The following is a 24,626-nucleotide window of genomic DNA, read 5'->3' as shown; positions in this document are numbered from 1 at the left end:
TAGTGTTATAGTATCTTATTTTAAGTGTATTTGCAACATGAGAACACATGAATTTGCTTGTTACCGAGGTTACATGTTGCACATCTCTGGCGAGTACTGAAAGACTCGCTCACCTTTTTTTTTGTTTTAAAATTTTTAATGTATCAAAATAAAATAATCTCAAACATACTTCAAAGCTCTTCATCTTCGCTCTTAGCTATATATAAACAGTGAAAAGTCATGTTCGATTTTGGATAAGAAATCTTTTCAACAATTGGGGCTAGCTGCAATATAAATCCAAAAGAATATTGGATGTACGGTTTAAGAATTATTTTTTTAAAACTATTGGTTGATGCAAATATAAATTGGTAATGAAGAAGAAATTCAAGTTTCGTTTGAAATGCAGATTTCTTTTAAACCGACAGGTGATAACATCCAACAACACAACTCAGGAGTGTCGATGAAGGAGCTGCTCACGGCCCATATTTAAAGGACGCATCCCAGAATATACCTGGCGGGACTAGAATTTGAACTCGAGCCACCGGAATGAAAACACAATGTCTCACCAGCAAGAAACCTCTCTCCGCACAGCGAATCCGATTACTGACGTCTGCACGTGAACAGATGTCGCTGAACAATAAATATGAATGAATACTTTTAACGTGATTAAAACCATTTTTTTATAACTTAAATGCCAAAACCAATACAAAACAATAAGAAATAAATTTATATACAATTATGTACTTAGCAATTAAACAAGTGGGTGTCAAAAAAAATGTTTGCTGTCACTGGATGCTACGTACACGCATACATAGACTGATGAGTATAATATATTTACAAGGATTTTGAGTTTACCGAGGCTAGATGAAGTTCTCCCAACTCGGCAAAGAGAAATCTGCTCAGCGCTGTCTTAATGCACTAATAACGTGCCTTTCAGGCGCGTGGGGCCCGCGTAATGAAATTCCAGTCTCTGCTGCATTCCATTTCCACGTTGTGCGAGCATTCCTGCTCGTGAATTTCTTCCTTCAGAGGTATATCCAGGATCTGAATAATAGTGACGCAGTGCTGGCATCGTCGTGCGTTGTGGAATGAAAATTCTCTTGTCTATTCACAACTAGTTCAGCTCATTGGTGTTCTGAAAGAAAAAATACATAAAAAGTTGAATAATAAAACATTCACTCACTTATCAGAAAGAAGTTAAAATTTACAATATTAAAATATCTATTGTTTGCAATGACATAAAATATTTAATTATACTTTTTTTTTTTGGCTTTTATCAACAAAACATGTAGTAACTACGTAAAGGTTGGTCCACACGCAACGTTTTGAGCAACGATGTACCTGCTAAGTTGAAAAGTGTGCAGGTTATTTTAGTATTTTTTTTCTATCGGTTTAATTTATTCTCAAATGTTGAAACATGTAAGGAAAATATGTTCAAGAAGGTGCAGGCACTGGCTGCTGAAGTGAAACAAAATTTTTCCATGTAAGTTTGGCTCTTGAATTGCAAGGCGAGACGGAAGACTGGTTCAATGACTTACGCATGGACGTCGGTACACATGCACTCAAGGGGGGAGCTGAATTGTTGCCCCTTGGAAGGGCAGCCCTTCAGGATATTTCTGGCAATAGTTTGTTTGTACAGTGACTGGAAGGGCAGCCCATCCAATTTCTGAAAACATGTTTCTTTAAGTGTTTAAATAATCCTGAAAACTTGCCCCTTGGGAGGGCAGCCCATCAGGATTTTTCTGACAGTAGTGTTTTTGAAAGGTTGTCTGAATTGTTGCCCCTTGGATGGGCAGCCCTTCAGGATTTTTCTGACAGTGGTTAGTTTAGGTTAGGTTAGGTTAGGTTAGGTTAGGTTAGGTTAGGTTAGGTTAGGTTAGGTTAGGTTAGGTCAGGTCACTTTACAAACTAACCACTGTCAGAAAAATCCTGAAGTACTGCCCATCCAAGGGGCAACAATTCAGACAACTTTCAAAAACACTACTGTCAGAAAAATCCTGATGGGCTGCCCTCCCAAGGGGCAAGTTTTCAGGATTATTTAAACACTTAAAGAAACATGTTTTCAGAAATTGGATGGGCTGCCCTTCCAGTCGCTGTACAAACAAACCATTGCCAGAAAAAATACTGAAGGGCTGCCCTTCCAAGGGGCAGCATTTCAGTCGCCCCCACTCAAGTACTACAACTGCTGACTTCAAACATCGAACTGCAAAGTTACCCGTGTGACAGTTACTGCACTTCTAGAGGCTGACTGCAGTGTTAAGTTTCCTTGCCACTGTCAGGAGCCTTACAAGGACTTGGAACTACTGGATTCCGTCCAAACAATCTTCAAGTACATTAGTTCCCGAGACATGTACTTCTGTCTACAGGTCTCTGCGCAAGGCTCACTTGGTGTTCACCGCTCGATCCAACTCCTACCTTTTGTATTTCTCTACTAACACTTCGTACACCTGATCTTTCTTATCCCTGGCACTGTACTCTTTACTTTAAACTCGCAACAATCAAGGGATACTTCTATCTAGTTTAATTAACAGACAAGGGCCAGACATCTTTACTATCTTTCAAACAATACAATAAGAACATTGTTCACTTGCGCCAGCCTGGAGTGAAATCTGCCGTCTCCACGGAACGGAATACGGAGGGAGTGTCCACTCGCACCAACAACTTGTCTGTGCAGTTGTCTGAGGTTTCAGCTGATTTGCTCATATTTCGTCTCCGTGTTGCGTCTTTTCACGTGACTGTGGAGGTTGTCGTTGCTCAAAACGTTACACTTGGACTGGCCTTTAAGTGTGACACCTAAAATATCTCTTTGATTATTTTTTGAAGTGGTATTTTCATCCAATTCCAAGTCGTAGCCTGCACGGGGGTTAAAATTCAGTTTCAAATTCTTAATGCATTCTGCGGAAAAATCTTGTGTATTTGCAAAGGGCTTGCTTTGCCTTCTTAGAAAACTTTAGAAATTGAGAAACGCTAGTAATTGGCTTGTTTTTACCAGCCCAATTTACATAATAAATTTTTATTTGCAATTTTATTGGTTTATTTTTTGAACCTTTTACTTTTTTAGTAATTGTGATTATTTTTTTTTAATCGAGTAAGGATAGAAATAAGGACAGATATCGATTAAATCAAACATATTTTAACATACGATATTTTTGGTTGATTTTTGGAATTTTTCACATATTTCTAGGTTATTGATTACGAATTTCCAAGATGGCGGTCAAGATGGAATCGATAGCTTACTGACGGCTGGTGGATAAGGAATTCAAGCAGTTTTTTGTTTTAGGTTTTTTCGCCACGTTTTATTGAATACATTTTTTTACCTCTAATTTAGTATTTTGCAACACTGAAGGATTGAACCAACTACAGAAATCAATCAAATTAATAATTTTTTAATTGGCGAATTTTTTCAGGATTGTAAGAACTTTTCCGGATTTATAGCTTTATAATTAAAGATTTTCAAGCATTTTGGATTACAAGATGGTGGATTTGGCGTCACTAAAAATGGACGTCGAGGTCCTGATCATAGTAAACGAGCGCCGGACTCCTCTGAACATGGCCGAATCCTTATGGTTGGTAAGCCAAAACTGAGTAACCCACCAATGCGTAGTCCCATAAGAATAACATTGCACTAGAATCGGTTATTATATACTACTCACGTCTATACTTGAAAATTGCCTTAAATTTTTTTTCTGATTTGCTTTCACCGCACCAGACTTTGAGAAATGGTAATTTTTTTGGTCTTATGATTAAATATTTTAGTAAAACATTCACGATTTTTTGCTATTCCAGCAATATTTTTAGGAAAGCTGCAAATATGTAGTTAACTTTCCTTTCATTAATGTCTAAAAAAATATTTTGTATGCAGGTCTTGGCTTATGATTGTGCCGAGCGACGTGCAAAATACATTTTATTAGCCGTGAACTCAAAAAATTGCATTTTGATAAAGTTTATCTGAAATGCTTACAATTAAAATAAGTGTGTAACATACATTTATTCATTGTTTAGCGACAGTCAATATTATTACCAATGGTCAGCTTCGTAAGTGTTAAGACAAAAAAAAATGAGCAGGATAATTATTATTGACACGAGCTAAATTTCTGAATACTTGAGTTCAGCACATCATTAAAAAGTTAATTTATTTGATAAATTCCTTTAAAATTAATTCCTAATATTAATATTTCTACCTTTACAGGATAATAAAATACAACTCTACATGATATACGTATTTCTGTTTTCATCAAAAGCATAGTCTTAGTATTTATTGTGGCTTTAAATCTGTAAGATGGGTGCTCTCAGAATTTTTAGACTTGTTTACTTTAATTTAATATTCACCGGTTTTACAGTTGCGCAAAATGTTATATAAGTATCCAAACGTAACTCATTAAAAATATGCATGAGTATTTCCTCTTTGTTTTAAATGATTCAATGTTTTATTGTTTATCGCACTGACAGATTACGAAAGGAGCGGGAGAGAGTTATGGTAGCTGATCATGCTTGTAGTTTGATCTGTGTCTCTTGCCCGGGCCAACAGCCACGCCTGTCTCCAGAGCAGTTAGTCCCCGTCTGGCGCCGCTCCGCCGTGAATGCCTTCAATCGCGCTCTGCGCCAGTCCCGCCGCGGCTCAATGGAGCGTCGTTACGCCCCTCCCCTCCCCACCCCCCATCAAGGGGCGCGTGTCTTGGGCGTCCACAGTCCGTCCCACGCACCGCACGACGGGGCCAACAGCAGCATTCTGCTCAAGGAGTCGTTACGTGCGATGTATTTAGTTGTAAGACCGCACACTTGGTCCATTCGAAGCCGACCTCCGTAGCGTAGTCGGGTGCACGCAGGCTCACGGTGCGAGGGTCCCGGGTAAGGCATGGGTGCAAATTTGTAAAAGTTTAAATTTGTCATCGATTTGTCAAAGTCGATAAAAACTTTCACACTAAACTGTCGACCCATAAGAAATAATAAGTAAGAAAAAGGGGGGGGGGGGTTTGTTGGCTAGTTGGTGGTGAGTATCACCAGCCACCCAAACATTAAAAAAAGGGGGTTGTCTGTAAAGTCGGTTTACGGACGATAATTTTACGTGATAACGTCAGAAGAAAACATTGATGAAAAATTGCATACCTTAACCTGTTTGATATTATAAATATTTTCTCGCACGGTGGTTGGCCGGTTCTTGCACGCTTGGTTCAGGCGGAACGTGACAATGAGTTATGCTTTTTCGTGCATGCAGCCGGCGTTCATCGATTTATAAGACGTTATCACGTAAAAAAAATGGAAAAAAGTGGCTAGCGTATCTGGCTGTTGGGCCAAGGGCACTAGGTTCAAAACCCGGCTGGGGAGGAGATTTTTGAAACCTCCCGGGATTGTAGACAGTGTTTGAGATGTTTCTTTCACCTTCATCATGCCTCGGCAAGCATAGGAACATCACGGCTGTTATCACCGCGGCGTTGCGTGTGCCCATGACACCCAATAATGGGTGAAACGACTCATCTTCACATTTAGTAAGTTATTTACAAACATTGTTTCATTGTGAATAACACTGAAAATTGCATCCATATATTCAATAAAAATAACACTATGGTATGATCTGTAGTTGAAGCAATCCGAGCCTTCATTACAATGTTTGATGATTGCCATGTTTTTAACCGCCGTATTATATTCGCCATTATTGGGAATGTTCCACATTGATTGAAAATATCTTACGATCATCTCCATTTCTTCTGGTCTGGTTGGGTACTGCAAAAATCCGAAGTATTCATAATAAAAAGAAGAAAATAAAGATTCCTTGAGCGCGTACTGATTGTATTGATCCCGTTGTTTTCTACTAAACCTGTTTTACAGTATGTTGCCTCTAAATTGACTGTTCCGAATATTAGTACCAGTGATCCACGTATCCTTCTGACGCAGTTTCTCTGTCAGCAAGGTTTGTAAACAAACACCACGTCATGATCATCGACTGCTTCCAGTTTGCGGCCGGTTGAGCAAAGTAGAATACCTTCATGTTACCCTGTCCTTCCACCATTCCTCCTCCTTCACTTCATTCCAGTCTTCTCTCTCCTGCACTCCCGTAACTCTCTGATCTTCCTTGTTGCCCTTTGGGACCTTCTTCCCGCGATCTTCCACATCCTGCGATGCTCTGCGAGCGACAGCTGGGAAATGGCTGCCCCTTGTGCTACTTTCGAGAATTTACAAATTTGAGATGGGTTCCGTGACACAGACTTTAAAACTAATAGGTTAGTACTTCACGGGGGTAGATGGAAGAGTTAAGACGTGTAGGTAACTAAAAATAAGTAAGCATTGTGATGGCGTGATATATGTTAATTGTGTACGTTTTGTGTAGTAACCCGTTTTAACGTGTAGACTTATGAAAAAAAAAAGGTGAAATTTATCCTAAAATAATTTAAGTTAATCTGTTTAAATTGTTGACATGAAGTGAAAGGAAAGTATCATATTTTACGAAAAGTGCAAAGATAAATATTTTTATAGAATGCTGTGATAGTTTAAGTATGAAACCGTGAAGTTATGTGTGACAAGTTGGACGCCAAACGAGAGCATTCAGTATTTACCATAATTTGTTTTGGCGTTTATGCACTCGTTATTATGCTAACGTTGTTACGTAGTAAACGAGCTTGAACAGAACTTAATGTTGTACCCTGCTACTTACACATACTACCTATGAATGGCTGTAGACACTGTGCACAGGTTGTGTAATAAATCATTTTTGTACCTGACATTAAACAGTTTATTTACCAATCGAACAGTAACAAAATCATGGCAAACGTCATATGGATTTTGTACATTGCATATATTTATAGGTAAAGTTTTAATTATATTTATAATTGTTTACGTATTTATAGGTTAATAAGGACAAATTTTCGTGATGGTGGCCAAGATTGATGACGCGATAGTGGTTTCTACGACATATGACGATTTTGTAATTGATAGTGCTGCACTCGAGTGGGTAAAAAAATAAACTAAGATGATGGGTGCAGACTCTAAAAAACGAAAACAAAATGGCTAATCAAAGACGGTTACAATGACGTCATAAGAACGTAAATAATATATTTATTGGCCAAAGTGGTGAGTGTCAGTTGCCTGGTAAATAATTAAAAAAAACCATTTACCTCAATGGCATGAAAACCAGTACCTCCAAGGTCTGTAGCTTGGGATATATATATATAAAATTTTTGAATACTTTATAAAGAATTTACAATTATTTTTTTATTGATTTTAAATTTCTTTTAAATTTTTTGATGATAATTACGGATTTTAAAAGAGGTGGACGTGACGTCATTAATCAAATATATATAAATACACATATACACTCTCCTGCAGTATTAGCAATACCTTCATAACTTGAAAAGTTCAGGCACAATCTTCTTCTTTCCCAGAGCAACTTTTCCTTGTTTACAACAAGAATATAACTCTGAAGTCGGACATCGACTTTGTTTCTACTAAGATTCAGTTATTTGGAATTACGAAGAATACTTATTTTAATCGCAGTACATTGTTCGTTGACAAGTCTGTAAGTAGTATGTAATAGCCGGTCCTGCGCCAGGCTTCAGGCTGTGGAGCCGGGAGCCGACCGCCATATTGGATTGTGACGTCATGGCGACCATTTTTGACTCAAAATGTTCTCAAAAATCCTCAAAAATGACTCAAAATGACTCAAAAATTCCCGTTTTGAGGAAATATTTTTCGTTTTCGAGGGAAAAATTCCCGTTTCGAGGAAAAATTTCCCGTTTTAATCCTTAAAAATCCCAGCGGCTAGAAATGTCCATATAGAGCCTTAAGCATCCATGTCAACAGACTCCGATAAGCCTCTGACGTCATCTAGGATTATGACGTCACCATTGCAATTATCGTTACGCCCGCCATCTTTAAAATCTTTATTACTATCCGATTTAATTAAAAAAATTTAAAATTTATAAAAAATTTAATTAATTTAATTTTAATAAAAAATTAAAAAAAAAACATAAATTTACGACACGGAGCTCGGAGTTCTCGGTTCGAACCAGGTGAGGGCAGAAAAAAAATAAAAATGGCGACAGGTCCTTTCCTCACAGTGGCTGCTGGCAGACTGGCCCCCACCACTTTGTTAATGGCATATATATCGTCAGGTAACATGGCGTCATGTCCGCCTTATTGTCTTCGTTGCTGGAAGCCATCATCATTGTATCGTCGGCTAGAGTGCGCTGACGCCATGTTTGTTTAATTCTTATCCGCTAGAGTGCAGTAATCATTTATTATTACTGTGACACCTGCCATATTGTCATTTGGACGCCATCTTGAAAATCCGTAACTTTAATGCTAGAGATGCGGGAAAAAGTTAAAATCCATTATATAAATTGGCAATAAATATACTGATTGATTCAATCGATTCCTGCCCTTGGTTCGAAACCGCTAAGAGCAAAAAACAACAGATCCTTCCTCCACAGAAGCCACCTACAGACTGATCTACCGCCACCAATACTAAGGTATACAGGTATATACTGTCAGCTGGTATGACGACATGTCCGACATCTTGTCTTCATCTGCTGGAGACCACCATCTTGTTTTCGTCTGCTAGAGTGTGCTGATACCATGTTAGTATAATTTTCTAGTCACCATACCTTTGACCTCAACTTGAACTTTGACCTTGAACTTGAACTAAGACCTTGAACTTGAACTTTGACTTTGACCTTGAAATTTTACCTTGACCTTGAACTTTGGCATTGACCTTGAAATATGACCTTGACCTTGAAATTTGACCTTGACCTTGACCTTGATCATTACTTTAACCTTGATGACCATCATGGATCCGACATTTTATGTTCAGTACATGCTACCAGGAGCTACCGCCTGCTAGTGGTCATTGCCACCATCTTGTTTTTGTCTGCTGGAGGACACCATCTTGTGTGTACCCGTCTTACTATCATGCTAGTTTTATTCTAACCCGCTACAGTGCAGGAATCATTTATTATTACTGAGGTGCCCGCCATCTTGAAATTTGGGCACCATCTTGAAATCGTGTAATTATTTAGCTAGAAATGCGGGAAAAATTCCAAAATTCACCGAAAAAATCAATTATTAATTTACAAATTGATTAGATCATTTCCTGTCCTTGGTTAGATTCTTGACCAGTGATAGTTGTAGGTAACTAAATATTAAATAAATTTTAAATTCTGTTTTCCATTACCTTTCGCAATATACCTGACCAACCAATTAAATACAGTACCGATTAGCCTAACATGTAAGTCTAATTTTTTTCGATAATCTGAATAACCTTTAAGCCGTTCATGAACAAAGCCATCCAAACATATAGACCAAGTGTATCCGGACCATTGAAAAATATTTTAGTAACACCAAGAGGTTTTGAACTAGTAAATATTCAGTCACTACATATTTCACTACGTGCAATCAACAAAAAAGGAAGCACCATCAACGAAAAGGCAGCACATTTGGAAGCAACGTCAACGAAAAGGCAGCTCATTTGGAAGCACCGTCAACGAAAAGCCAGCACAATTTGGAAGCACAGTCAACGAAAAGGCAGCACCGTCAACAAAAGGAAGCACATTTTGGAAGCACCGTCAACGAAAAGGAAGCACAATTTTGGAAGCACCGTCAACGAAAAGGCAGCACCGCCAACGAATTGGCAGCTCATTTGGAAGCACCGTCAACGAAAAGCCAGCACAATTTGGAAGCACAGTCAACGAAAAGGCAGCACCGTCAACAAAAGGAAGCACATTTTGGAAGCACCGTCAACGAAAAGGAAGCACAATTTTGGAAGCACCGTCAACGAAAAGGCAGCACCGCCAACGAATTGGCAGCACATTTTGGAAGCACCGTCAACGAAAAGGAAGCACATTTTGGAAGCACCGACAACGAAAAGGCAGCACCGCCAACGAAATGGCAGCACATTTGGAAGCACCGTCAACGAAAATATGGCACCCTCAATGAAAAGGCAGCACATTTGTCATTGGCTCCAATATTCATTGGCTCCAATATTCATTGGCTCCAATATTCATTGGCTCCAATATTCATTGGCTCCAATATTCATTGGCTCCAATATTCATTGGCTCCAATATTCATTGGCTCCAATATTCATTGGCTCCAATATTCATTGGTTCCAATATTCATTGGCTCCAATATTCATTGGCTCCAATGTACATTGGCTCCAATATTCATTGGCTCCAATGTACATTGGCTCCAATTCCTCCAAATGCTCCAACAGGCTCCAAAAGGCTCCATCAGTCTTTGGGCTCCAACAGTCTTTTGACTCCAATATTCATTGGCTCCAATATTCATTGGCTACAATAGTCTTTGTCTCCAATAGTCATTGGATCCATTAGTCTATTGATTCCATCAGTCTAGTGACTTCATCAGTCATTGACTCCTACAGTCATTGACTCCAACTGTCTTTTGTCTCATCAGCTCCAAATATATTTGGCTACAATTCTACGAGTCTAAGAGACTATGAGGCCACATGGCTACGAGTCTAAAAGGATCTAGCTGATTACGAGTTATACATGGCTACGAGACTGCATGGCTAAAAGACCGCGTGGCTACGAAACTACATGTCTTTGAAGCTACAAGTATACAAGTCTACTCGGCTCCAACTACTCCAGCAGCATTATGTTATAAGATTACATGACTACTTGTTTACGGAGCTACAAGTCTACGAGGCTACTTGGCTACGTAGCTACAATTCTACGAGGTCCCAAGACATCATGACTAAGCGACTACGAGCCATGAGGTTACGAGACTACGTGACTACGAATCTTCAAGTTTACGAGTCTGCGAGACTACAGAGCTAAGGAGCTTCTAGAACACGAGTTTACGTGACTGCGAGGATAGAGGACTACAAGTCTGCATGAGTACTTGACTACGAAGCTACTCGACTACAAGGCTCCAATAGCCGCATCTGTCTTCGTCGGAATATTCTCTTTTGCTCCAACTGCACCATCAGCATTATGTTATAAGATTACAACGCTACTTGCTTACGTAGCTTCAAGTCTACGAGGCTGCAATGCATCACGACTACGAGACTACGAGCCATGATGTTACGAGACTACGCGATTACGAGTCTTCAAGGTTACGTGATCGCGAGGCTATAGGACTACGAAGCTTCCAGATCACATGGTTACGAGACTGCATGGCTAAAAGATCGCGAGGCTACGAAACTACACGACTAACTGACTACAATAGCACCATTCAGTGATGAGAGTTAATTTATCTCATGCTAAATAACCTGTTTAAAGTAGTGTCGATTATTGTCAACAGATGACACCTAATTTTGCTTACAGTAAAATATTATTTATTTCTTTTATGCGAGATGCGAGATGCTCTCTAACGATCGCAATAGAAGGATGGCTTCGCTAGACACCAAGGAGAAGAAAGTTCTTCTTGCATTTTAGTGCTTCACAGATGTCTCATGGTATATTATTTGACTGAGTATCTGAATAAAATTACCTGTCTTAGCCACCAAGTTCAATGCAGTTTGTCTCAAAGCATATTATTTGACTGAATAATGGATGTTTATTTTTTGAATTTCACCTGGTAAAAATATTGTAAATGCCAATTTATTAGCAGAATTTCACTAATTAAATGTAACTCTAAATAAAATGACATGACTTATTAAGTAAAAAATTCTTCATACTGAGATCGATTTCTCACAAATAATCAGGAGCACTCGGAGAAAACCATAAGAATTCTAGCCAGGAATAATCAGAAGAATTTGGAGAAAACTATCAAAATATTAACAAGAATAATCGGGAGCACACGGAGAAAACCACCATATAATTGACAAGGATAATCAGAAGCACTCGGAGAAAACCGCCACACGTTTTCTTTGATATCATAAAATTACAGGGAAAAAAAATATTTAGTAAAAATAAACAATAAAAAATTTAAAATGAAAAAAATTACAAAAATACATTAATGGATTCTGCTAGCCTGTGAACTTCTCATTGTTGAGCAAAGATAGAGTTCTATTACAAGCCAAAATCCATACTTAAGCAATTTAGGCCTCTACACATAGAAACTTAAAAAAACAATTGGTTGTCTAAGTCGGTTTACGGACGATAGTTTAACGTGACAACGTCATAACAAAACATTGATGAAATGATTGCATACGTTTATGAATAAAATTGAATCATTTTTATTGAATTATCACTATTTTGTATGGATACAAAGAATGAGTGAAATAATGAAATCTACAATTTAATTGATAAATTTACTTTTATTTGCACTCATTAATTCAAATATGTTTATTTCTTTAACGAAGAAATTATTTTACCTATAACTTTTATACATGTTTGCTATTTAACTACTTCCAATCTGTGTTATTCTGTTAAGGATAGGACGATGATAGGAAAAGTAGGAAACGAATGGGAGTGTTTCAAGTTTAATGTGCCTCGAAAAAGTCAAATAGATGGTTGTTCCAATCGAGTGGAAGAGAGATTAATGCGGCGCAAGCGTACAATAAGCGTAATGGGACACCGTGTAACGGGACAATTTTTCGTGCGTGCAGCCGGCATTCATCGATTTATTAGACGTTGTCACGTCAAAAAACTATTCGCACAAATACTTATTTAATGATTTTTAAATGGTTCGACCCCGTTCTACAATAGTCCGCGCGCGGTGGTATCGTACATATTCCTTTTTGGGGGGGGGGGGGGTTATGTTTTCTTCTTTTACTTATAAGTAGTTCTACTGGCCATGGACTTCACTTTCGATATCGTTTCGTTCAAGTTATCGGGCTGTCCCCTGACGCGACCAACTGATATGAAGTCGCAACACTCCTCTGTACAGTCAAACCGGGCCGCCACGTGACACAGCAGCTGACTCCGCCCGCGGGACTGCAAGGGTTCAGGTGACGGAGCTGACGACTTACTTGTTCGATGAAGACGTCGCTGCGAGCAGCAGGTCTCCTGACCCGGAGCGCTCCTCCGAGCAGCTACTTGAAGGGAAGCCTTCTTTTCACACAAGAGAGAGCCAAACACCCGATCGTGCATCTTCGGGGTTATTTTTTTTGTTCATTGTAACTCATGATAACTAATGGTCAATTAGGTTAGGTTAGCTACATTATAAATACTTTAAAACATTGTGGACGGTTGATTTGGTTAGGATAGCTACATTAAAGATACTGTGAAATAATGTAAACGTTTTCCTAGCCCTGGATAGCTACATATTAAAAAGTTATTTGCTAAGCCACCATAAAAAGATTTTACAGTATTTTTTAATGTAGCTATGCTTACCTAATATAACCAACCATCCACAATGTTTTAAAGTATTTATAATGTAGCTAACCTATCCTAATCGACCGCAAAATTTAACGCCACACCGGTTTATACAATGAGATAGAACGGAAAAAAAGCGAGCATGAACTTCGGGTGTGGCTCTCTCGTCTGTGAAATTAAGGCTTCCTCCTAATTGAAGGCTTGTCCGGCTCGTGGACTCTCTGGTTGGGCGCACACGCACTTGTTCGCCGCAACTTCTGCTCGCCGAATCCCCGTCCAGGTACTCTCGACGCGTGCACTTCAAATACGTTAACTTTTACGTAAAGTTATTTAAGTTGAACCGTGACTCCCGCACAGCCCGGCCCGATCGCGGTGGTCTACCGCCCTTGCGGCCAGCGAACACGCGCACACGTCTTCAACAGTCGGCTGGGAGCTCGCGAATAGCCTCGTCGTACTGGTCACTACGTCACTCTTCAACTCCCCCCCCCCCCCCCATACCTTCTCCAAGCGCGCCAGGCGGCGGAGACGTGCAAACAGCTTTCATTGGCGCGCAAGTTCGTTAACGTATTTTATAGTTCATGCTTGTCCACGTATTTTAAGACCTCACGTAAAATGTATACGTTCCACTAACATTAACAAAATATCTTAAATCAATTTAAAATAAAAAAATTCGGAATAAGAACCAGACTGCTAGTGATACCTTAAAAATAACTAGACAGTTGACAAATTAACTAAAATTAATTTACTAAAATAAACTAAAAATAACTGAAATTTAGAACCGAGCAATAAACATAATTAACAAAATCCACCAATTGGAACACATTCCCTAGGGGAGCTGGCGTTAACGTCTCTGAAGTCTTTGGGCCAGAGCGAAGCTGGTCACAGACTGCCGTGCCTCCCGGCGGCGCGAGGGGCAATTAGCGTCTGCCGCAGCCCTGGGGACACTGCCCTCCCGTGTCGCCGTCAGCTGCCGGGTAGCGGGGGAAGACTGCTGCGTGCTGTGCTATGTGCTGTGCTGTGCTGTGCATGTGTGTGTGCGTGGAGTGCCCGCGTGACAGAAGGGAAACAACTTGCTTATTAGCTCTAGATGTAAATTAATAATATTTTAAAATATAACAAGAGATAACATTTGAGCATACTAAGGACGCGGGTATGATCTGAAATGAAATAACGGTCTTCCACACGAATAAATAAATTGTAAATTCTTTGAATAAAAAAAAAATGTACTGAAATATTTTTTTTCTTTCGTGCGTGTATACGCCATGATTATTTTCTGGTCATCTCTCAAACTTCCATACTTGCCTTATGGACGATCAGAAGACTGCGCGCCAAATATAGAGCGAGGCGTTTAGAGGCGATAGAGCTCTAGAATCTCCATCGAGTGTCGCACCTATGATTCCACGTCACTATCACTGATACACCCCTGACTAGGTAGGCCCATGCAGCGAAATAGCGCTGAAGTGAATTAGGAAACTACTGTTTCAGGAGACTCATAAACGTATTTACACGAAAATTATCTACTCGAAGCCATTAATTTATTGAAATATTTCCACTAAACTCGAGTGCATTAAACTTTGCTCCACTCTTATGACACTAACATGAAAGGACCACCGACTCGAAGTCTGGTAGGTGCAGGCATCAAGAGGAGAATTCTGACGTTTGGACACTGCCATGCGCGCAGAGACGACTGTGCACTTGATTTGCGTGTTGGTGTCACCCTTAGTGCTTCCGAGCTCCTGTCTGAATGAAAATAATAGAAAGACCACGCTTAAGTTTTCGTCGCACACGCCATGGTTATTTTTTTTAAATTTTTTGTCATCACCTTTATTAAGGCGTGTTTCTATAATTTTTACTCGATACCTTTCCTGGAATTTGTTGTTTTGCCACTTATATGTTTTCAACACACAAACAGTTAATGTAAAGTCATGAATGTAAAAAAGGCATGCAAGTCTTCGTAACTATAATAATTTACACGACTTTTTACAATCATAATATTTCATTTATTAAATACCTTTAAAAATATTAGTGCTGAACAACAAATATAAAGGAAGTATCTAGATAAAATCTAGGAATAGCCCTTACAAAGTAATGAATAAAATTTTAAAAAAATCATCATGGCGTGTTTGACGGCGCACGCGTGACCTTGCACAGGCGCGGATGTCTACAAGGTCGACATACACGTGTTCACTTAGTGCAGCTTCACCCCTGTGGCCGGCAGGAGCACATCTTTATTCCTGACGCACTGCGTCTTGAAATCACGAGCGGCAACGCGGTTTTATGTGTGCAGTTTCATCTCAAAAAAACAAAGAATTGTTGATTATATATATATATACATATATATATATTCAAATGTCTGTTTAAAATAATTTTTTTTGAAGTTGCTTTGAAAAAGATTGAAAAGCTTTTTTTTAAGCTATTATTTATAAAAGAATGTTTATTAAAAAAAAATTCCACGAAACCCTTCTTGCGTGCCCTTTTATTGTGACGTCAAATATAAATAAAAGGGAAATACCAACAAACTTCGTTTTCGTTTGGAAAATTTGAAAGGCCTGTGCGGTGAGCTTGAAGTGGGCTCGCCCTGACTAATAAAAAGGTTTTCGGGCGATGAAAAGGCTCTCTCTCCGCGACTTCATCCCATTGCGCTTTAAGGGACATGCTTCCGCCGCTACGTCCACCCCTTTCGACGCGAAACTCTTCATAAAGTCCACCTGGCGCGGTGTGCGCGGTGTACGCAGTGAATTAGTCACCTGAAATACTGGAATGCTTCTGCCTCGCTGAAGATTTATGACAAGAGATTCCGTTGCCTGAAGAATCCGGAGAAGGTAAGTGGAAACAAGGGCCAGGCAGAATTTAATCCACCGTGAGACACGAGAAATGCGCGCCAGTCAAATAAATTAAACCTAAAATTTAGTTAATTTACTGTTGTTTGTAAAAATAACATTGGCTTGATTTAAGTCAATTTTCAATGTTTAATTTAGTTTTCCAAACCTTAGAAGTAAAATCTCACTAGAAAATTTACAGTAAAATTACGGACTTTTTTTTTTAAAGAAATTACTATTAAAAAAACTAAAACTTCTTCATAGTTACATATAACAATATCTCAGTTGAAATTACGCCAAGTTTTTGAATCTGAGTTCAGATTTCCATTGTTACAGTGTAAACATGGAAGTACAATAAATAATATTTTTAGTAGATAAAAAAAAATATTTGAGAGTTTCGTTAGCATTCCAAAATGATTCAAGTTAGTTCATGTTCAAAGTAAGAAAACTCATCACCTATGTACGAAGATATCCGTAAAATACAATGATACCTTGAACAATTTTAACTAATGTTCTTGTTGAGTTTAATGTGAAAATATATTCTTGAGAGTGTGTAGTAATGGTGGAAGCAGACTTCCCGGCGCTGCTTGTAGTGTGGCCATTGATAAGACACCACGAGACTTACACTGACAAGACGCGTCATTCCAGGAAGGCTGCTAATGACGTGACAACCCAACTGGAAGGTTCGTAAAGTACCACCACCTTAATACTATGATTCACACACTGTGTCGGTTAGTTATTTCTTATAAAAACTTTCAATTGAGGACTTAACACACATTAACATGAATCTAAATACCACAAACTCAATGAGATGAATCGGTTGTCTGCCCACATAATGTATCTTAATTTATGGATTTAATATTTAAATTAAAAATTAATTATTTAGTGATCAATTTAACTTTTTACTCTTAAATACTTACTTTATAAATTCCTTCATCGCTAACTTAAACTCCCGGGAGGTCAAGACGGAGTCCATGGCTGAAGCACCCCTAGCTCTGAAACAGCAGAATAAGTGGTTCAAGCGTAAAAACCGGTCTGGAAGATAGCAAAACGGTTCTCCTGCAATCAACGTAAACCAGCAGCGAGACGGCAATACCAGGAGCTAAACGCCAATGCAGCCATCATCAAAGACGCAGCAACCACTGGCATGGCAGACTTTGCAACAGTTCGTGTGAAATCTAGACTCAAAAATGTTCTAGCTACTTCAATTTACTAAGAATACAAGAATTACTTTGTAGTATTCAAAAAATATCTTATTAAAATAAATTCTTAGAAAAATACTTGTGTTTATTCTCGAACATGTTTATAATATTATAGAAGCAGAATACGGTGTATTTTATATGAGGTTTTATTCATCCAAAACTATACGCAGAAAAACACTTCGAAATCTCGTAGATTAACTTAAATAGATATAAAAGTGCAAGAATGTTTGCACCCATGCCTGCGAAGATGGGGAGGGGACTTGTAAGCACATTGTTAAACAGCGGCGAGTCCATGCCGACCCAGAGAATGGATCAAAGAATCAGGATTCGACGGCTCTTGAGCACCGAGGCCAGTGGAAACGTACGCGGAGAGTGGAAAGGTTGGATGGAGCAACGACGAGGGACACGGGAGAACACCGAGAAAACAACCACCGCTCACAGCGACGTTCCCTACGTTTTCTCACTTGCGAACCATCCGGGTCGGTGGCGAGTGAACCCGTCGATTCCGTCTCGTAAAGCTGGAACGAGGCGTGCGAGAGGTTTTTGTTTCCCACTCACGTAGTAACTTGCATGGCGTTGCTGTTCCGCTTCGCCAGTCCTCCACCAGACGGCGGGAGTCCCTGAGGGACGGGAAGCCTAAGATGTACATCAAGTTCTGTCCCTGCCCGATTACACCCAAACAATTCACCTTCGGCCAACCTCGGGTTTATTTATATATATTTATACTTCTCTGTTTATTTTAATGTAGCTATACTAACCTAACTAACCGTCCATAGTGTTTTAAAGTGTTTTAATGTAGCTAACCTAACCGACCACTTTTAATACTTGAATTAATTTTTCCTGCACAAAAAATAAAACAAATCCCGAAGTTGGCTGAAGGTGAATTGTTCGGGTGTAATCGGGAATGGCAGAACTTGATGTGCATCTTAGGTCTCCCCTGAGGGACAGCCTTCCAAGATCGCTCGCATGCTGAAGCCGCTCCAAACACTGGTTTAGTTAGACGAGAAGGGAAAAGGAGGAGCTGTCAGGGTTTGCGAGTGGGAACGTTCGGCCTGAAAGGTAGTTCGGTGTCTGGTCGTGCCAGCGAGATCCCCACGTGATGGAGGGGGGGGGGGGGAGCCTCCCTTCTGGGTGAAATAGAGTCGAGCGTGATCTGCCGAACACGTCACGCAAGAAGATCGTTGGAAAACTTCCTTTGCTTTGATAGTCTGATTTCTTTATTGGATTCTTCATGACCGCAGTCTCCTTCCATCAGCTTCTAAACTCAATCTATCTAGTGGTGATTAAGGTGTTAGCTCGTCCAACCAAAAAATAATAATTTTATTCATCATGTTTCGTGTGTTACGCATAATTTAACCAAAAACTCTTTTATACCATTTATTCATGTTTCACAAGTGTTGTAGCTTCCTACTTAAAAATTATATATATATATATATATATATATATATATATACACACATACATACATACTTGAAATACCGTAGTTATGAAATGAAGTAATTCTTTTGAAAATATGTTTTTAATATAGAAAAAAATTTTCGACGAAACAATTCGTTCTATACATTTTTTTCTTTGCGGGTTCACAACAAAGGGTCCTTTTCATTCGCTTATTGCTTTCAGGAAATGAAATTCTCTTTCACGATCATAAGCCACGGATTCCGAGCTAAAGCTCCCCAGTCATAGGGAGTAAAAAATAATCCTACCTATTTTTAGAAAGCTTTGTGTTTTGTTTTAACCAAAGAAGCATTTACTGAAAGCAAACAAATTTAATAACCCTGTTATTTTAAAATTGCTTAAACTGAGAAGAATGGACTTAAATATATTTTTCTACATTTTTCAACTTTTTAATTAGTTACATTTTTTGGTGATTTAATGTTTATGTTATTAAGGGTATTTCTAAAATTAAAATAATTAAAATCATACATATTAAATAATGTGCTTATTTTAATGCAAGTGTAATGAAAATAAAAAGTTTTCTTAAATACAAAATGGTTTATGTATCATTTTATGAAGTCGTTGCGTCCATACATTTTTCTGTTGCTCGTGCAGGAATGATTCTTTACTATTGAAGTTTGATAAGAAAAAAATATATGCAATAAGAAACAACAAATCTCCATACAGGCCAAGCGTTTCCTAACCAAGATGTATTTATCGATGATGTTCGGCGAACATTTTAAACCGGTAATGTTCAATGCCAGGTGTATAGGCAAAGTGTCTTTGAACCAAGAGGCCAGGTTATGTACAATGTCAAGCGTATAGGCTAAGTTTATACGAAATAAAAAGACTTATTCATTTCAAAAATTGTCATTTCTTTTTCACAAGTAATGGAATATTTTAAGTAGACAAGTGTCTTCGAACTGTCAGACTAATTTGAAAGGATCTAATCTATTATAATACCAAGATGTCTTTAATCATTTAATATTGTCCTGGTGATATATTCACTACATGCATTTAACAAAAAGGACCTAGCTTTGAACGAAAATTCAACTCAGTAGGATACGATATCATCAGACGGATACGATAACGTCACAGGGATCGATCTGGCCACAGGGATATGTTCTCATCGTAGGGATGAGTAATCATCACAGGGATATGATCTTGTCACAGATATATGGCACAGAGATATTTCATCAAAGGGATCCGATCTCATCACGGGGATATGGTACAGGGATACGATCTCTCAGGGATACAATCTCGTCACAGAGATACGACTGGTAGGATACGATAGGATACTACGAGCATTCAGTCTTAGAAAATAGATTACAGAAATAAAACTGTGAAATCAAATAATTTTATTTATTTTTTAATTTTATACACAAGCAGGTAAAACAGATCATTATTGTATGTAGCCTGTATTTCTTAGTTATTTGAGTATAATAACTACTTCGTAGAAGTGCGAATAGTTTCTTTCACTAAACAAAGCAAAAAGGAAGTCTTAACCTGTCGACTAACATGTTAGGATCTTCCCATGTCGTGTAATCAATTTTTTCTGCTACTTTCATCTTACTTGCATGTTTATTATTATTTTATGATCTCTGATGTCTTCTGTTTTAACACCAGCCTCAAAGTCACTGTCGTCATCATCCCAGTGACCTCATAAGCTTAATCAGACTAATTTAGTTTAATGTGCTGTCTCTATCGTTTAGGCCTCAGTGAATCATCATTGGTAGCTTCAAATTCTTCTATTTTGTTTTCATTTTCTGTAAAGCTGTTGTTGATGCCATGATTTCCAGTAATATTATTTAATCGTTTAGCTTGAGTAAAAGAATATCCATCACAGAATTCAGTAGAAAAATCACATCCTTCATGGCTTATCTTAGGAAATTGGTCATAATTTTCTTCCTTTAGTACTGTATCTTGGTGCGATTTATTCGATGCTGGAATATCATTACATTTCAATGCAGACGATGCAGATGACCAAGTGTATTGATTTTTTTTTGCCAATTCCACGTACATTCGGTCCAAAAACAGACGTTTTCTCAGTAGACGAAAAATGTTTTTCTTTTTAGGTTTTGATATGATTTTTTTTAAATTTATCACTTCGTCCCAACTGAAAATCATAATTTTTTGCAATGTAGTACTTTCTGCAAAGGACACTTTGCACAATTGCCTTTCTCACGACATCTAGCATTGTTGGTTTTAGTAAACGAAATGCCACAGTACCGACACATTTATTCCGACAATGAAACTACTGCTTTCGGAAACACTCATACTGATTTTTATATGTCACGCGAAGTCATATTCCATATTTCAAACAGAAAATGATCCAACCATGGTCGATCACTCTCACTTTCGTAAAATATTCGCCAATGTTATCCCTCTTATATTTATGTATTCATATATATCGTCAGCGAGACTTAATGTAAGACTTATTTTAAGAAACATGTTGCAAGTAGTAAGATTCTTGCCAACAGACATCTTCATAAATGTTATGTTGAGGTAAATAATATTTTTTTTTATATGGGCTGCAGGATGCTCTCTCACGGTCGCAAGAGAAGGATGGGTTTGCTAGATATTAAGAAGAAGGAAATTCGTCTTGGTTTATTGTGTTTCTCAGGTGGCTGAAGGCATAATATTTGACTCAGTAATGAGTTTGAATTTCACATGATAAAAATATTGTAAGTGCTGATTTGTTAACAGGAATTCATCTCGAAACAAAATACATGCAGGGATTTTTTTCTGGAATAATTAGAAGCACACGGAGAAAACAAATCAGGAATAAACTTGGAGAAAAGCACTTGGAGAAAACTAACAAAATATTTACAAGAATAATCATAAGCATACAGAGCAAACCAACATAAATATTGCCATATAAAGTTCAGTAAATTAAGAAAAATTGTATTAAAAAAATATGAAAAAACTTCTGTCGGCTTGTCAACTACCTACTCCTTTGTAAACAAAGCTAGAATTCTAACACAAGCCGGATATTTTTCTATTTTTTTAAATTCTTTTTTATAAAATTTTTGTTGTTTACTGAAACCGATTTAGTAAAACCTGCGTTTGTTTTCTGAGTGTTCTCCTGGTTATTCCTGGCGAGACTTCTGGTGATATTCTCCGAGTGTTTCTAGTTATTCCTGAGGAAACAATCCCTGCATGTATTTTTTTTTTTTGTAATATGACATTTTATTTTATTATGAAGTTAATTTATTAGTGAATTCCTGTTGTCATATCAGCACTTACAATATTTTCCATCAGGTGGAATTCAGACAAAAAAAATTCCTTACTCAGACGATTGTCTTAAAACAACTGAGAAAATCTATCATGCAAGAAGATTTTCCTTCCCCTTGAGCTCTAACGAAGCCCTCCTTCTCTTGCAATCGTGAGAGGGCATCCCGCATCATACATGAGAAACTGTCTGGACAAATCAAAACAACAGGATTCATTACTCAGTCGAATGCCTTATAGACTTGTAGCCTCGTAGCCATGTAGCCTGTTGAAGCCTTCTAGACTCGTAGTCTCGTAGACTTGTAGCCATGTAGCCATGTAGCCTTGTAGTCTTGTAGCCGAATTTCGTTGAAGCAGTGCAGCCAAAGACAGTTGGAGCAGTTTCAGCCAATGTATATTGGCTATAGTATCCTGTGACAGATCGTATCTTACTGAGTTGAATGTTTCGAACGCGCCTTTAAATGTTCGTACTCTTACCCTCCATGTCGTCCAAGAGTACGCAGAGTGTACGATTACACTGAAAATTTTTTACTGTCTTTGTAAGCAATTTTGAAACATATTTGTACATATTTTTGTGAAACTGAACCATTACAGTAACTGTATGCTTATTATGATTTTTGTTTTGAATTTAATGTGTCAAGATATTTTCGTGTTTACTTTAAGTGCGTACTCTTAGCCACCTTTCCCATATAGACAAAACTATTAATTTTTAAAAGTATTGTTGCAATCCCGTAAAACTGATATTTTATTGGCAAAAGCTAATAACCAGGGAAAGCTTAAGATCAACAGGTCTTTACGCACACAGCAATGTTGCCGAGACAAAACATCACTGCTATTTGGTGATGAAAAATTTAACTGTGCCGAACTTATAACCTTTTATCTACCCATGGAAGTAAAGTCAATTTGAATTAAGGTCAAATTGAAAACGATACCCCATCAAGACAGATAAAAACACTTTTTTATGTTACCATGAATTTTAAAGCGGATTTATTGTTTAACAACAATAACTTTATTAATAAATTATACGATACTTCCTAGCGATTTCATTTCAAGTTTTCAAACTTCCAGCATGAGCCTTTATAAAGGCACCAATTGTTTGCTGACGAATCTCTAACCAGAGTGACTTCAAGTTTATAATAGCCTCCCAATCCAAAGATTAATTCTTTCATGGATCTTCCCAGCATTTAGGGGACTGAACCTTGGTGTGTAAGAAGGGCTGCCTACTATGCACAAAGCCTTTTAAATACGCCCGAATACTTATTTTTTTTTAAGAAAGGCAAAATGCGTGGTTTAAAAACGCAATGTATATGTATCAAGTTACATAGCCATCATACTTAATCATTAAAAACGAAAAAAAATATCAAAATTGCAACTAGTATTTTTTTTTACGTCCCATGATACCTGATATCTGATTTCAAGTTCTCTGTCATAGTTGAGGCAAGCTGTTTGCAAGCACTGTAGGGACTCGAGCCCTACGGCGCCCGCGTTACGGCGCAGGGAAACGTTAAAAAAATATAGTTTAAAAAACTAAAGAAACATGCTTTTAAAGATTATCAAACTAAAAAGTAAAAAAATAATTTTAAAATTTAATTTATGACAATAGTATATAAGCAATACTAGTATAAATGAGAAAAAAGCTTGAGGTGCTTTGTGCCATATTTTTTGTATATTAAGCGCCCCATGCTTTTTTCTCATTTATACTAGTATTGCTTATATACTATTGTCATAAATTAAATTTTAAAATTATTTTTTACTTTTTAGTTTGATAATCTTTAAAAGCACGTTTCTTTAGTTTTTTAAACTATATTTATTTTTAACTTTTTTGTTTGAAGTTCTTTAAAATCATGTTTTTTTTAGTTTTTTAAACTATATTTATTTTTAACTTTTTAGTTTGATATTCATAAAAGCATGTTTTTTTAGTTTTTAAACTATATTTATGTATAATTATCATAGGGAAATGAGTTACCGGCACTACCTATTACCATCTGAGATAACTATTTGGAGTTGCAACGTCACAAAGAAATGGTAAAGTCTCTCCGAATCATTTACAGTTAGATGTATGGATATAATGTTAGAATTTACCGGGGGAAAAAAAATCGGTGTGGCCGGGAGTAGAACCCACGATCGCTGAATACGAAAGCTGACGTCACGGAAGTCGCGCGCCTTAGACCACTTTTTTTTTTTTTTTTTTTTTTTTTATTTATTTACAATTAGCTTCATGCGGGTGGCATGGTACATGCACATAGGAAAGGTATAGGGCAGAGGCTCAAGTGCGCATGCCCACCCTTTCACATTTTACATTTTACATTTTACATTTTTACATTCACTCAGACATTACCATTACATTACTTGGTTCGGTACACAGATCAAAAGAAAAACAGGTAAGGACCAAACCGAGGTTGCAGCGTTTTGTAATTGATCATACTCCACCGGGCACGGCGAAGTTGGTCGACAAAGTCACGTACAGAATACGGCGTTGGGGTGTGTAAGGAAAAGTCAAGCAGGTTCATGATGAGCCACACTATTGCTCTACGTTTGACGGTCGGAAACACTGTGAAATCAAAAAAGCAAATTTTCTGTACGATTATGTCCTGGATCGGGACATTGAGTTGTCTTGCTACACGTCTCCTGCACCAGAGCCACAGAGGTTTAGAGTAGACACAACTAGAGACTCGGTGAAGCGCTGTATCACATTGGCCACATAGGTCACAAATGTCGTCATTGTCGAGGGAGATTTGTCGTCTTCTAATCTTCGT

At 37.9% G+C, this 24,626-nt stretch overlaps 1 protein-coding gene across 3 annotated transcripts in view; it reads right to left on the bottom strand.

The window, feature by feature from the left end:
- Window positions 1–634: 634 nt before the first annotated feature.
- LOC134533553 (uncharacterized) overlaps window positions 635–24,626 on the bottom strand; it is a 38,340-nt gene continuing 14,348 nt past the window's right edge. For all 3 annotated transcript variants that reach the window (XR_010075330.1, XM_063371090.1, XM_063371088.1), the window contains exons 5-6: window positions 16,924–16,998; window positions 635–1,114 (exon numbers count right to left, since the gene is read on the bottom strand). Coding sequence is in view for 2 of the 3 variants with exons in the window: in XM_063371090.1 (XP_063227160.1) it covers window positions 16,964–16,998 (35 nt within the window). In the remaining variant the exon portion in view is untranslated. The remainder of the gene's footprint in view (window positions 1,115–16,923; window positions 16,999–24,626) is intronic.

Source organism: Bacillus rossius, chromosome 6 (assembly GCF_032445375.1).
Source record: "Bacillus rossius redtenbacheri isolate Brsri chromosome 6, Brsri_v3, whole genome shotgun sequence".
Lineage (NCBI taxonomy): Eukaryota > Metazoa > Arthropoda > Insecta > Phasmatodea > Bacillidae > Bacillus > Bacillus rossius.
The sequence above is the reverse complement of the archived record's forward strand: the minus strand, read 5'-3'. Positions and strand labels throughout refer to the sequence as shown.